Here is a 16,168-nt window from a genome sequence, read left to right as displayed (position 1 = left end):
ACATAAAAATCACTTTAACATATAACATTAAAATGCACATGTAATGGACACAGACTACATATTATCATGCATGTGGCGCCAGTAACACATCACATGGTGTATTGCCACTAGCAACACACGAGAGTAGTTTAGGAGTACATGTCAAATCACACCCTCTGCGCACGCTCACTAGAAGGACATACTACTAGGGTCTAGTCGAGATAGTTAAGTCGCACAAAATACATTCCATGCACACAATGGGCGAGACTGAGACTTACAAACCAAGCTATCCCCAAGGACTAATCTCCAAGCTTTTACACAAGGGGCCTTCCTTGGCGGTGTATTCCATATCGTACCCTTAAAAACATTTATGCAAATGATGCATGTAAATCAAGACTCTATGCATTCTCATATCACATTATCATATAACATTATCATGTCTCATTATCATATATCCTCATATCTCGTGTCTCATATTCATTTTTCACATTATCTCATCATATTTGCATAGTCTCTACAGAGCACTTTAATTCATATCAAAACTTGTCTATTTGCGAAATTAAACACATATTCGTACATCTCATCCAACAAGGAACACAACAGAACAATCAGAAAGAAAAACAGAAAACATTCATATTTTACCTGTTTCTCATAGGGGTTCTCTCAGGAACCCACAGAGCACTTTTATTCATACAATAAGCATGTAAAACAATACAATTTACTCATATAATTTCCTCTTCAAACAATCTCCTCTTACAATCACCAATGCATCCCCTTAGGGTTTCTCATAGAAACCCATAGAGATCTCAAATCATACAATTATTTACATAAAAGAAGAGAAATAGATGAAACAGATATAATTGGGAAAAATCTTTCATACATGAGCATACAACAAACATAGGATTGGGGGCCAATCCCACTACCCAACATACATTTCCACACCCAGAACGAGGTTTCTCACTCCCCCCTTACCTCGATAAGCAGGAGATGAAACTAAAGTAGGATCTTGCTGGTCTCCTCCTTTGGGTTCCCCTTGGTCTTCAAAAAATGTAGAAGAAAAAGAAGTCAGAAGTGAAAAAAATGTTTTTGAGAGTGCTAGAGCGTGCTATTTATAGATGTTAGGAGTGGCCAGAACGACTCGTTTTGGATCTGAAATGGCCCGTTCTGGACTCATTTGTCATATGTAAAATTCACATCTAGAATGACCCATTCTTAAACTAGAACGGCCCGTTCTGGGGTTGAGTTTAACTCATAACGGTCATGTTTGAAACGACCCGTTCTTAAACTAGAACGGCCCGTTCCAATTTGGGAACGACCCATTTTGGGCTACTAAATCACTCTTATTGGGCTTTGAGCCTTCGTATAATTTGTGAAAATCGAGGTGTTACAAAAATTACCTTCCTTAATGTTCCGCAAGTGAAGAAGCTTAAGGCTCATTTTGGTGGCAATGGTTAGGGTTGGTAATGAATTCACCCATAACTAGTGCAATAGTGTTTGTTTTAATAATAATCGTTGACTACAAAATTTGTGCGTGTTGTTTTCATTTTATGTTTGATCCCATACATACTTTAAGATTCGAAGGCTTGAAGTTTTATTATGTATAAACAAATAATTCTAGAGGATCATATGACCTTTATGTATTATTATTTTTAATTTATTTCTCCTTATTACCCCTTATGGTAGGAAGAGAATGAATATCATTCATTGCCTTTAATTTATTATTGTCTATTTATGCATTAAATGGCATTGTTTAATTATTTTTGTCTATTTTTTCATCTATATTTATTAATGGTTATTATATTTTATAAATTTTTAGAAATTGGTCTGATCATCACTAACTAAAGACAATTTTGATGTTGAGTCTGATTAGTAGCTACACTTAGAGTTGGAGTTAACTCTCTTGGTATGGCATGATAGGCAATGTCTAAATTAATTAATATTTTTTTATTAAAATTTAACTATTAATTGGTGATGCTTTATTTTATACAGGATGCAACTATATATATTGAAAATTGGTGGTGGTGGTGGTGTGGGAGATTTGGTGTTATTCTATTAGCACCAACAACTAGACCAAATGTTTATCGTTACTTGTACATTTGATGTTGTTTGACCTTTGTTTCCCATAGGCTGGGAGAATGTGTAAGACATGTCTCAATTTGTTTTTCCTATTTGTTTTGTTTGTATTTGAACTAAATTAATGTCATTTACATGAGTATCAGTTGGATGTCGTTACAAAAGGAAAGACTTAAGTCTCAACTTTTTTTTTAAGATCGTGCTTTGATAAGATTGTGACATCATGACATTGGGCTTTTGCTTAAAATTGCCTTTTAAGCTTATATTTGTTTTAGTTTTTAAATATATTTGATTTTGAAACTTGTAATGGTCTTAAGAGAGCCAAAAATTACTTGATGGTTTACATTTTCTTTTAATCAAAGTCCAGACTTGTAGTTAGCTTATGAATGTGATTTCTTTATTACTTTCATAAAAGTTTTAAAAAACTCTACTTGTTTTCCTATTTTTCAATTTCTTTTTAATAATATTAATAATTCATGAGGGATAGAGGCTAGAGAGAGTCACATCTCCTACCTTTTATTTGCAAAAAGGTCATTTTGATTAAGTAAGTTCTTATTATGATATAATGTCAAATTAATTCTACAAATGAGAAATGCTTTCTCATTACAGTTTTTCTTAACATTTTATCAAATCAAATTTTGCATTGGTTTGAAACTATTGAATTTGTGAGTTTGCTCACTACAAGAAAGTTTTCATATAATGACACAAATCTTATAGTGACACATAAAAACTACTTTTACCTACACAATAAACATAATATATGTTGGTATATTGTTAAAATACGTGGGTATAGGCTATAGTGACGCACAAAATATGTTAAATTCCGTTCAAAATTAACATTAAAATTTTATGTAACTATATGTCAAATAGATATATACATACATATATTGTACTTATAGTAACACTTTTTGTATGTTACTATATGTAACATTTCTTGTAGTAGATTTTCATAATCAAGTATTAAGTTATCTAACCTCTTCTTTATTTAACCTTGAGTTGTCAATTTTTTTGTTTAACTAGTCTTTGAGTTTTTTTTTGTTTTTTTTAATCTTAAGTTGGCAATCTTTTTTTAACTGAATTCCCTAGCATTTTCTTTATTTGGCCTTGAAAGGGTAATTTCCTTTTTTTTTTTTTTATACCTAGAACTTGAATTGTCTAGCTTTTTCACTTGGCATCAAATAGTCTAGTTTTTTTTTTCTCTTTATTTTGTCCTAAGTTATCAATTTTTTTTTTCCTAGACCTTGATTTGTCTAGTTGTTTGACCTTGAATTATCACTCCCTCCTTCTAAGTCTTAAATTGTCAAGCTTTTTCACTAGGTCTTGATTGTTGCCTAGATTTTCTTAGACCTCGACTCATCAATTTTCTTTTTATCTAGATCTTGAACTACTTGCAACATGTTTCGGAATGTGTTTACAAAAATGTAACAAAAAATTTTCACTCTCCAGAGCAAAGAGTGTCTTGCTTTAAATTGAATGGGCTTTTAGAGGGTGTTTTAGCACCAAAACAAACACACACTTAATCTTTTGGGACTTAAATTGTTGATCTTCTCAAGATATCGACACTTGTATTAATAGGTCTTGGATTACCTAGAATTTTAGTCATTCAGTTAAAATTTATTGTTTTAACTATGTTGTTTATTCTTTATATTCAAAAGAAATAAAATAATTTTAAAAAATAAAGAAAAAAGAAGTCATAAAGTGTGATTTGCTTATTTACTTTGAAAGTCCTACACTGTTAAGGGAAAAAATGAAATAAAATAAAAAGAGACGTGTTTCACTTCTACCTCTAAATTCCCACAATATATATATATATATATATATATATATATATATATATATATATATATATATATATATATATATATATATATATATATATATATATATATATATATATATATATATATATATATATATATATCTTTGTATTTGATTTGATTAGGTTTAAAATTATGTGATAAATTTTCAAAATTATAAAAATAAAAATAAAATATAACTAACTAACAATTATTTTTTAGAAGAACCACCTGTTTTTTTTTTAATTATTTATTGCACTGAAAAATATGTGAGAGCGAGATTTCACATATCGAAATTAAGTTTATTTGTTCATTTTACTTCTTTTGTTTATTACAAAAACAAACAAAACAATATGTTATTATCAAACTTGACCATAAGCAGGGTAAAAATGGAGGAAAACTTTGTGTTCTCTGCGACCACTGCTCGTTCTGACCAGGAGATGGGTGAACCACCTGATGGAGGTGGGGGAGTCAACCGTAACATGATTCAAGCTGGTGTGTCCTTCAGGGACAAAATGATGGGAGGGAGATCCCCCCCACCAATGATGGAGGAGGTTGATCTTGTGGGACAAAATCTTATGAAGATAGTGTATGAAGAAGGCAACAGACTTAAACCCAAGGTATATCTCGACGATGCGGTCTTTGAGAAGTTGTGCCTCCCTTGGCAGGACGCTCTCATAGTAAAGTTGCTTGGAAAGACTATTGGGTTTATGACAATGAGGGAGAGGCTGAAACAAGTATGGAAACTCCATAGTGGTTTTGATCTAATGGACGTGGGAAATGGCTTCTTTGTGGTCAAGTTTGAAGAGGAGTCAGCACGAGAGAAGGTTATGACCGGGGGACCTTGGATGATTTTTGATCATTATCTCTCGGTGCAACGATGGGAGCCAGACTTTGTCTCTCCATCCACACAAGTTAACAAAACACTTGTTTGGATCCGCTTCCCTGGCTTAAATCTAATGTTCTTTGACAAAAGCTTTCTTCTCGGTTTAGCATCAGCAGTTGGTGTTCCGAGTAGGGTGGATATGCCTACAGTCAATGTGGCCAGAGGGAAATTCGCTAGAGTTTGTGTTGAAATTGATTTGACTGTGCCAGTGGTTGGAAAGGTGTGGTTCCGTGACCATTGGTACAAGGTGGAATATGAGGGATTACACTTGATTTGTGCTAAATGTGGCTGTTATGGACATCTGAGTAGAGACTGTGCTACACTGCCGCCTAATCCTTCCAATGTCCAGTCTCCGGTGGTAGAGGGAGGCGCTCCAGTTCAGGAAGTTACGGTGACGGGGCTTAATCAGGACGGAAATCAAGGGAATGATTCTGAGATTAGTAAGGAAGGGACGGATATCACAACGGGAGATCCGGAGGACGCTCTTCATGGAGAGTGGTTGGTAGTTCGAAGAAGGAATAAAGGGGGAAAGGAGAAAATTAAGGGTGTGGCTGCTGAGAGAACTAAGGACGGGATTGCGGAGAAAAATAAGGGGGTATCTCCACAATCATTTAACATTAAAGATTCCAGTCAACATAAGATATTGCAGCAGCATGACAATATGGGAACTAAACCGTTTTTGGCTGTTACTAACATTAACTCCCCCTTTAGTAGTGCACAAGATGGAACAAGGATGGTCAAAGGAAAGAAGCGGGCCCGCAGGGAGAATTTACATGTGACAAAAAATAAAGAGAAGGAGAGGCACGTAACTATTAAAGAAAAGAGACCACCCATGCATGTGACCAAGGAGAGTGACGTGCGACTCAGTCCTGAGTCATCCACGGTGATGGCGAACTCAGTGAGTCAACTCGCTATAAAAGGTGACACTGTTATGTTAAATGAAAACATAAATGACAAGGCTAACAAGAAGGATGTGATGCCAGGCTTCGACTTAGGAACTGGGATAGTGATATCTCCGGATCTTCTTCGTGGCACCATGTCGCAAGGACCGAAGCAGACTTCCAAGGGTGGGAAAGCTCTTGAGTCAAAATTGAAGAAAGGAAATAGTGGGCCACAAGCATCTTCCCAAGTGAATTTATCAAAGGGGGAAGGCACCGTGAGTACGAAAGTAGCTGATGTAGGAATGCACTGGGATCCTGGTCAGTAGAAGACAGTGTTTTCTTTCTTCACCTTTATGCTGTTGTTTATGATGGTATTCAGAGATTTTAAAATCATTTCGTGGAATGTTCGCGGGGCAGCCAATACTGAGGGTAAGCGCCACGTAAGGAACTTGGTGAGCCAGTTCAAACCTTCGATGTTTATTGTAGTTGAGACTCATATCCAGTTTGCTAGTGCGAGTCGCTTTTGGAATTCCATGGGATACTATCCAGGGGCGGTGGTGGAAGCTCAAGGGCACTCAGGTGGTATTTGGGTCTTGTGTAGTGTGCATGCGGGTGTTGTTGTGGACCTGATAGACCATTTCCATCAATGTGTTACTGTTAGTATCACTAGGCAGGACTCTACATGGTTATGCAGTGCGGTGTATGGAAGTCCTATTCCTTCCATTCGTGAAAATCTTTGGTCTCATCTGATTACTCTGCGTCAAACTATGGATCGACCGTGGCTGTTGATTGGAGATTTTAATGAGATCCTTCTCCCGTCAGAAGTCAGTGGGGGTCGTTTTAGTAGAAATGGAGCAGATAAGTTTCAAAGGGTACTTGACTACTGTAGTTTGATGGATGTTGGTGCCACTGGTTCGAGATTCACTTGGTTACGTAGGGAAAGGTTCTCTCGGTTAATTATGAAGAGACTTGACAGAGTTTTGGTTGACTATGAATGGCGACATGCTTTCCCGGAGGCGTATGTTGAGAATCTTTGCCGTATTCACTCGGATCATTCCCCTCTTCTTGTGAGATGCAGTGGCTTCGTGCCATCTCGTGACACGAGACCGTTTCGTTTCCAAGCAGCGTGGACTCTCCATGAGGAATTTGATTCGGTGGTTAATGATGCTTGGGGTGTTGGTCAGGGACTTGTTCTGGACTCTCTTGCTCAAGTGAAAGATGAGGCATTGCGGTTTAATGAGGAGAAATTTGGTAATATATTCAGAAATAAAAGGAGGGTGGAAGCGAGATTGACAGGTGTCCAGAGGGCGCTAGAATCTTGACGCTCTAGTGATATGCTGATTTTAGAGAAAAGTTTACAAAGAGAACATGCTAAGATCCTTGCTCAAGAGGAGATGTTGTGGTACCAGAAGTCTAGAGAGAAGTGGGTGAAATATGGTGATAAGAATACGAAATTCTTCCATACTCAAACAATAATCCGGAGGAGACGTAATAAGATTCAAGGTCTATTCTTAGAAGATGGTTCATGGTGTACGGATGAAGCTACTTTGAAAGCAGAAGCCAATAGATTCTACAGGAACTTGTTTACTTCTCCAATTGGATCTACCCCGGAAGCTCTTGCTCATGTTCCACTTCCTTGTCTAAACAACGAGGAAAGGGACGCTTTAATGAGAGATGTTACTGTCGAGGAGGTTAAGAATGCGGTAATGTCGATGAAATCCTTTAAAGCGCTGGGTCCAGATGGATTTCAAGCAATATTTTTCAAGAAATACTGGGGGGTGGTGGGTCAGGATGTTTGGAAACTAGTGGCTGAGGCTTTCACAACCGGCTCGCTTGACTCCCGTTTGTGCGAGACGTTACTGGTGCTTATTCCAAAGGTGAATGACCCAACTGATCTTAAACAATTTCGGCCGATTGGTTTGTGCAATGTGATTTTTAAAATAGTTACCAAGGTCATTGTCAATCGCTTGCGACCGCTAATGCATAAGCTTATTGGACCGCTTCAAAGCAGCTTTGTCCCTGGGAGAGGCACAGTAGATAATGCAGTTGTAGCGCAGGAAATCTTGAGTTATATGAAGAAGTCTAGAGATAGAGTTGGGACAGTGGCTCTTAAAATTGACATGGAGAAGGCGTATGATAGGGTTGGATGGGAATTCCTTCGAAACACTTTGAATGACTTTGGTTTTCCTACTATATTTATCTCCCTTGTTATGCAGTGTGTTTGCTCCTCCAAGCTGTCGGTTTTGTGGAATGGGGAGAGGCTAGAGGGGTTTAGTCCATCTAGAGGCCTTCGTCAGGGAGACCCTATGTCACCTTACTTATTTGTCCTTTGCATGGAGAAATTGTCAGCTCTTATTTCTCTTAGAGTCGAAGAAGGGAGGTGGTGCCCAGTCAGTGTCGCTCGGGGAGGACCGCGCATATCTCACCTTCTTTTTGCGGATGATGTCTTGCTTTTCTGTAAAGCTAAGAGTAGTCAACGCCATCTGATTGTTGAGGTTCTAGAGGAGTTCTGTGTCGCGTCAGGCATGAAGGTGAATTATGAGAAATCGAAAGCCTATGCCTCCGCCAAGACCCCTGCTTCAGTGATTCGTGACTTCAGTGCTACCACTAATATGCAGTTTTGTAATGACCTGGGGAAGTATTTGGGGTTCCCTCTTGTACCTGGAAGGATGGGTCGAAGTCATTTTCTGCCGATGGTTGAAAAGCTTCATTCTAGACTTGCGTCGTGGAAAAGGAATATGCTAAATAGGGCGGGTAGAATCTGTTTGGCTCAATCGGTACTGACATCTTTGCCTACTTATACTATGCAAACTTTGTGGTTACCGCAAACCATTTGTAATGACATTGACAAGGTGTCCAGGAATTTCATTTGGGGGAAGGAGGGTGCTACTAGAAGCTTGAACCTTGTGAGTTGGAAGAAAGTAATAGCGCCAAGGAGGTATGGGGGGCTTGGAATTCGTGATACCAGGATGGCCAATATCTCTCTACTTGGGAAGCTTGTTTGGGGGCTACTTGTTGGTAAACCTTCTCTTTGGCGGGAAATATTGGAGCACAAGTATCTAAGGGGGAGATGTATTTTGTCTTTAACCAGCACGGGCTCTATGTCTAATATTATGAGAGGGATTGTTCGGGCTACACATGAAATTAGGGATGGGTTTAAGATTCGGTTTGGAGATGGTAACTCGTCCTTTTGGTTTGACTCATGGTCCGCTATGGATCGTCTTTGTAACCATGTGCCTTATGTGCATATTTCTGATACTGAAAGGAAGATCAATGACGTGTGGAAAGATGGGTCGTGGGATTGGAATAGCCTGTACACCTTGGTACCAGATAACATCAAGGACATGCTAAACCAGGTTGATATAATGGGCTTTGGCAATGTTCCAGATGTTTGGAGTTGGACAGCTAGAACGGATGGGGAATACTCCGCAGCGAGTGGTTATAAGTGGTTGTGTAACAAAAACCGTCCTTTGCCTGCTGAAGGTGAGTGGCTGTGGATTTGGAAGATTAAGTGCCCTGAGAAGGTGAAAGTCATAATTTGGTTGATGCTTCATGTGGCAGTGCCTACTAATTTGTTCAGGTTCAACCGTGGCTTGGCTCTATCCCCCCTTTGTGTTAGATGTGGCGAGGATACTGAATCGGTTTTACATTGCATGCGGGACTGCAAGTACAGTAAAGCGCTTTGGCTACAGTTTGGCTTCTCAAATATAAACTTCTTCAATCATGAAGTGAGAACTTGGATTCAAAGGGGGGTGAATAGCGCTCAATGTAGCAAGTTCTTGGCTGTTATGTGGTGGACATGGCGGTGGCGTAATATGGACGTGTTAGGAGGAGAAGAGTGGAATATGGAGCAGGTCCGTTATAAGATTAACTCCACACTGTGTGATTGGAACAATGCTTTCGCAGGCGAGCAAGTGCATTCTCATGAGGTGCAGGAAGTCACATGGTGTAAGCCAACTCCCCCAATGGTGAAAGTCAACGTAGATGGTAGTTATAAGAGTGGGGATCTCTGCGTGGGCTTTGGAGGAGTTATTCGGGACCACGAAGGGACTTGGAAGACGGGGTTTTCTGGGCGGCATCAAACCACATCAGTGCTGCTGGCCGAGTTATTGGGATTGAAACATGGATTGTTGCTTGCGTGGGATGCTGGTTTTAGAGAGGTGCAATGTGAAACAGATTCTTTGGAAGCCTTTAGGCTGGTGTCTATGGCACATGTTCCCAAATTTCACAACTTTGGGGTGGTTATTCAGCAGATACGTGAATTGCTAAGGCGTGATTGGAGGGTAGCACTTTCTCATATTCTGCGTCAGGGGAATGCTTGTGCAGATATCTTGGCAAAGATGGGGGGGTCTCTTGATAGGCCTTTTGTTGTCTTTGGCTCTCCTCCTCATTCGTTATGTGAAGCTCTACGTGATGATGCTAGAGGACGTTCCTTCCTTCGTTTGTAGTTTCTTTTAATTTTCCAGTGCACCAAAAAAAAACTTGACCATAAGCAAAAAAAATAGTATTAATTTCCACTCGACCACATAAATATCTTTTTTTTTTGGTACATACAACATAAATATCTTTTACAAAGGATACATCTCTACAAGGAAATTGCTGTATAGTGACGTACATCCTATAGTGACACAATAAGTGTCGCTAAAAACTACTTTTACCTACATAATAAATATAATATATGTTAGTATATTGTTAAAAAATGTAGGTATAAGTTATAGTGACACACAAAATATGTTGTTAAATCTCATTCAAAATCAACACTAAAATTGTGTGTAGCTATATACCAAATAGATATATACTTACATATAATATACTTATAGTGACACTTTTTGTATGTCACTATATGTAACATTTATTGTACATGTGCATTCTATTAAAAAAATATATATATCTTTATTATTACTTGGGCCAATTTTGGAATTTTTTTCTTTAAAAGCAATTTTTTTAATAAAAATAAGCTTTTATTTTTTCAATTTTATGTGTTTATCTAAGTTATTTAAAAAAAAATGTTTTTCCTTTTGTAAAATCACATTTTTAATTTTAAATAAACTGACTCATTATCAAAGACCAACATTTTAAAAAAAATTAAAATTTAATCTAATAAATTAATTGGGCTTCATTTCAATTTTTTTAAGTTGTGAATATTTACATATAAGCTTTTCCTCACAAATGCTGCATGAGATCTGCGAAGCTAGTCGGTGTAAGAGAAAGGTAAAAGAGAAAACGCAACACAATTTATCAAACAAATATGCACCTATGGATCATTGAAAAGAAATACTAATAATAATAATAATAATAATAATAATAATACTAAACTAAAGAACTAATAAAGGTTCCCCAGGGTCTCCAAAATGACCCATTTTGTTTGTAAAGACTATAAATAAAACCATATTAACTAATTTGTCTAATATATATTTTCACTTGCTTTAGTTTCCTAACTTTAGGTTTATTAGTTCCCGCACTGTATCTGATTAGATAAGTTGGCGTGCGGGAGAATAGGAGCCACGGGGTCAACAAGTCGCAGACGGCAGGACAGTGTCTGCAATGGTGGTGGTAGCGACAACAGTGGTGGTAGTGACGCGCTCACAGCGCGGACACATGGTTAGGGTTGAAGCTGGAAGAGGGTATGAGTAGTGAGGCGATATAACGGTTGGTGGACCCACCTTCATTGCCCTCAGTTCCTCAACTTCCTTCTGAAGCCTTCGGTTCTGCTCCGTCAGTGTTCCGAACCACCTCTTCAGGTACTCGCACTCCATCTCTGTCTGCTTCAGCTTGCTCCTACATTGTACGTTATCAGCATTAGTCACATTCTAATATTGCATGGGTGACACAATGAATCATATGTAGCATGTTTGGAAAGAAAAAGAAACAATGTCAAAGGTATGATTATTTGTAAAAAAACACATCCTATTCCTAAACCTAGAACCAAACATGTAGATACTTTGTTTTTCATCTCTCTATATATATATATAGTTTCTCTATCAGTGAGAGACGACATGCAATGGTTGTTTTATTTATGTGAGGTTGTAAAATGTATAGAAAATATAGCTACAAAACTAATTAAACAGTTCAATTATAAATAAATAAAAAATTAATTAATATATAGTCATCAATACAATAATGTCCTAAAAATATTAGGAGGTCTAGGAATAGTGTAATAAAAGGGTTTAGAGGTTATAGACTTCTTATAATTTGCTTAAGGTAACTCATAACATGTTTAGAAGAGTTTTGAAAAAATGTATTTGTATTTGTGAAAGTTGCTTTAAGACTTCTAATGTTTTTTTTAGAAAATTTTGTATAAAATGTTAATTCAATAAGTTTTGTAAATTTTACATTTATGGATAAAATTTTAAAATTATTAGATAAATACTTACTTCATTTATATCTATTTAAATTAAAGTTCATTATATAAGATAATTTATAGGACGGTAATTCTTATGAGAAGAGAAAACATGAAATACGTTTGTTTCCCTATTACAATTTTAGCTAAGTGACTTAAGTGTTTATAATACACTATTTTTATATGAGAATTTATTATTATATAAATTTAATCATGAAGCTTATTGACATAAATTTAGAAAACTTATTTTAATTGACGGATAAAAGAATTATTAGAAAATTCTTATAGTTAACCGTTATAAACAAGCATTTTTCACAAGTTTCCCATTAACTATTCCAAACACCCCCTAACAGCAATATGGCAGATAGATATTATCCAAGTAAATATGCATAAAATTTAAGGGACAAAGATGATTATTATGAAATGAAAATTTTATTATTGGGAATAAGTGAAAACCCCTATGATTTTATATGGATACGTGTTTATAACTAAATACTTGATGCTTAACACTAATAATTGATTTGTAAAATCAAATGCATGGTTGGTCTAAAGTACCAAAACAAGTGGTCAAAGTTGCACTTATTGGAGTGATGATCAGTGTAGCACACGAGGCCAAATAAAACTCCACCAATACGGTGCTATCATTATCGAGTTGTCTACTTTAATTTGGACAACAATGATTGTGTTCTTTGCACACAGCTTAAATTATTGTTTAACACTGGAATTACATCATTTTACTGCTCTTATGTTGGTACAGCCAGCTAGTCTCATGTCATCGCTATGTCCTCATGACCTAATATAATAATAACAATAATAATAATAATCATAACTATTATTATTATTATTATTATTATTTTAACTTTCAATTACGTTTTCTAACTTGTATTAGTTAATAGTGTGATTAGTTATTCGTCACGTTTGAAACTTAAAATACATAGGAAAAATAGAGTTTCCCCTAATTAAATTAAAAATTGAGGGTTTTCAAATAACAAATCAAATATATTATAAATAAGTAGAACATACACGTTTGTATCAAGTGTGTGTTTAACCAGCTTAAAAATAAAGTTTTGAGGGAAGACCTTTGAGAAAAGTAATATTTGTTCTAAATAATAAAAAAGTATACATGTCTATCATTGTGCATTATAAACTAGGATTTTTTTTCCCAATCATGCTTGACTAGCTTGATTTTAAAAAATATAAATTATAGGTATATTTATTTTTCTTTTCACACTCTTCTTGAGTTTTAAAAAAAGCAATGGCTTCAACTTGATCCAACTATTTGAGCTATGTACATGGACAACACCCAGATTTCATTCATATCGTATGACCTATATCTCTTATTAATGAGAGGAATTATTTGAAGGAAGTGCAACTTTAAAATGATCGCTTTCCACTTTTATTTATAAATAGTACGGATCGATGAATAAGGGGTATAGAATCGGATTCATATTCATGAGGTCTATATCATAATTATCATTATTCTGTCAACATTTGACATTTGTCTGTATATATATGTATACCCACAGAAAATGCGGGTAAAGATGAAATTATATATATTTAAAGTGAAGTCATAAATGACAAAAACAAATAACATTCATCACTTTATTAATTAGGATTAGCCATACCTGGCCCTACGGTTCTGAAACCACACCTCCACTTGCCTTGGTCGCAGCTTCAGCTTCATTGCCAAAGTCTCTTTCTGCTTCTACAGATCCCAGAAAACAAGAACGGTAATCATATATATATCCTTCACCAAATCTTCTTATAAATATTTTTACTATTTTATAAAAGAAAAATATCAAATGAGAAAGTAAATTCAATTTAATACTTTCAAAAGCATATAACATTCGAAATTTATCATACAAAGCAAAAAAAAAGAAAAATATTAATAAGATGTTGCAATTCATATGTTTGTACACTAAAAGTATATTAATTTAGCTAGCATCTGTCATAAATGATCATGTTAATTAAATGATATATATAAATGGCTTTTATAAAAGAAAATGATAAAAATGCATGCTAAATAAGAGAGAGGGGGTTACTGGGTTCAAAGTGTGGTTTTGTTTGAAGTTTTCTTCAAGGAGACGAGACTGGTCCTTTGTGAGACGGAGTTTCTTGCGAGGAGGGTCTCCATTGCTGCTTTCATCTTCGTCCTCCACGTTTGGTGCCATCCAATCTTCTTCCAGAGGTACTTGGTTGATGTCCAATTCTTTCACTGCAATACCAAACAGTGACTTATATTTATATATATGTAAATTAAAAATAAGAAATAAAAAAAAAACTTAGAGACCAAACAAACATATATATATAATGATCTTCAGTACATGATCCAATACATACATCATTTAAGGATAAGATTGGAAACATGATGTTTATAGATATTATTTCTGCTTAATCACCAACCAGAGAGAGATGAAAGACAAAACCCTGGTGGGTTCATGCGGTCCTGACTTAAATTTTAATCTAAGAAAGGGTAACAAAAATAAATAAATTATCCCTTCCTAAAGAAAACCTATATTTTACAGAGGGGCCACTTATATGATAGAAACAACTCTAGAAGTAAATAAAAATAAAATAATTTACCATAAAATTAAACAACAAGAACACGCATATAAAAGGATGGAATTCAACTATAAGAGGGTATAAAGGGTCGATCAAAATAACAAAGATGAAGAAAATTGGAAGACAATCGTAGAAAACCATAACAAACAAATAAAGAAAGAAACTTGTCTTTATATATATGTGGTGCTTATAATTACCAGATGGTGAAGGAACAAAAGTTGACGAAGAACCAAAGCCAGGGACAGATATGGTCAATTCCAAGCTGGAGATGCTACTTGGTAAAACCGCCATTGAAGACACCTAGAAAATAATGAAGGGAGTGAAAAAATGAAGAAGAAGAGAGGATCTGTATCAAAAAAGGTAAAGTGAAGGAGACACACATGAAAAGGAAGACAGAAGCAACAAAGGATCTGATGAAATGTTTGGAGAGAAAAAGGTCAAGATATATAGAAAGGTCAAATAAAGAAATAAAGGGATATTAATTAGTCGTACAAGTTTATTATAATTAATACCCTAAAAGGCGCATAGGAAATCAAAGAGAGGTTTTCTCAGGAAAACGTATATCAAGAGGCGCTTGTTTCTGACTATAGTCGTTCAAGTCAAAGGCTATGTGGCCCAAAGATTGTGACACGTGTGTGTAAAAGAGTAAAAAATGAAACTCCAAATTTGTTTTCTAGTTAAAATATTATTATTTTTTAGTTAAAATATGATTTAATCTCTTACATTTAAAGGAGATTTATTTTTAATATCTTAAATTAAAATAAATATTTTACTCACTTATATACACTTTAATATATCAGGACTACATATAATAATCAAGAGAAAACAAATTGATTTAGATGTAGAATAATTAGGTTTAATAGGATATTTTTACTAATTAAAATGTTAATATATAATTTTTGTATGAAAAAATCAATATAACTACTCATTCAATAATGACACACATAAAAAAATTCTTATACTTCATTTATTTCATTATACAAATTAAAAAATATTTAACGTACATACACTTTAACTAACGTACACTTTCTTATTACTTCACTAAAAAAATAATATTAATGTTGTATTTAAACTAGTCTTAATTACTCAAATATATATAAGAATATATAATTGAGAAAAATTACAAAATTATGTATTAATTAGAATTCTAAAATAACTAAAATATTGAAACAAAATTATAAATAAAAAAATTGGTACATCAAAATTTTTTACTTTTCTGGAATCTAATGTCCAGTAAGTTAGTTTCTCTATTTTATTTTGTTATTTAAAAAATAACATTTCAAGATTTAATATGTTAAAAACGTTATATTACCTTTATTTTTTATTTAATGTAGTAAAAAAAATTAAGTAACATTTAAAAATATTCTCAGAAATATTTATAATCAATCAAAAAGATTTTCATGATTTCTAGGAATCATGATTTTCAAGATTTATAATTTTCATAAATCATGATTTTTATGCATAAAAAAATTTATTGTGTATCAAACATCCTCTAAGAAAAAATAATTGATAAATTGAATTTGTAAATAATTTTATATTATCATGCATCATCCAATAGTAAATTATCATTTATGATCGGTTGATGAATTGTATAATAAATAAGTATAAAAATCAAGAACAATATTTAACTTGTTGACATTGTAAACTTATT

The 16,168-nt window shown here is 34.7% G+C and overlaps 2 protein-coding genes across 2 annotated transcripts; one reads left to right on the top strand and one right to left on the bottom strand.

The window, feature by feature from the left end:
• The first annotated feature begins 5,983 nt into the window (after positions 1 to 5,983).
• On the top strand, positions 5,984 to 6,937 carry LOC145956411 (uncharacterized). The gene has a single exon (XM_083072005.1). The coding sequence runs from the start codon at positions 5,984 to 5,986 to the stop codon at positions 6,935 to 6,937; it is 954 nt and encodes a 317-aa protein (XP_082928131.1).
• A 3,939-nt stretch (positions 6,938 to 10,876) lies between these two features.
• LOC109805299 (homeobox-leucine zipper protein HOX3) lies at positions 10,877 to 15,040 on the bottom strand. Its single transcript, XM_020367332.3, has 5 exons — positions 14,898 to 15,040; positions 14,715 to 14,817; positions 13,998 to 14,170; positions 13,581 to 13,660; positions 10,877 to 11,393 (listed from the first exon to the last, which is right to left on the bottom strand). Exons 2-5 carry the CDS (start codon positions 14,806 to 14,808, stop codon positions 11,126 to 11,128), a joined length of 615 nt encoding a protein of 204 aa, XP_020222921.1. The 5' UTR covers positions 14,809 to 14,817; positions 14,898 to 15,040; the 3' UTR covers positions 10,877 to 11,125.
• Positions 15,041 to 16,168: the final 1,128 nt, after the last annotated feature.

Source organism: Cajanus cajan, chromosome 3 (assembly GCF_000230855.2).
Source record: "Cajanus cajan strain Asha chromosome 3, NIPB_CcT2T_4, whole genome shotgun sequence".
NCBI lineage: Eukaryota > Viridiplantae > Streptophyta > Magnoliopsida > Fabales > Fabaceae > Cajanus > Cajanus cajan.
Note: the sequence above shows the minus strand (reverse complement) of the source record. Positions and strands in the feature narration are given on the sequence as shown.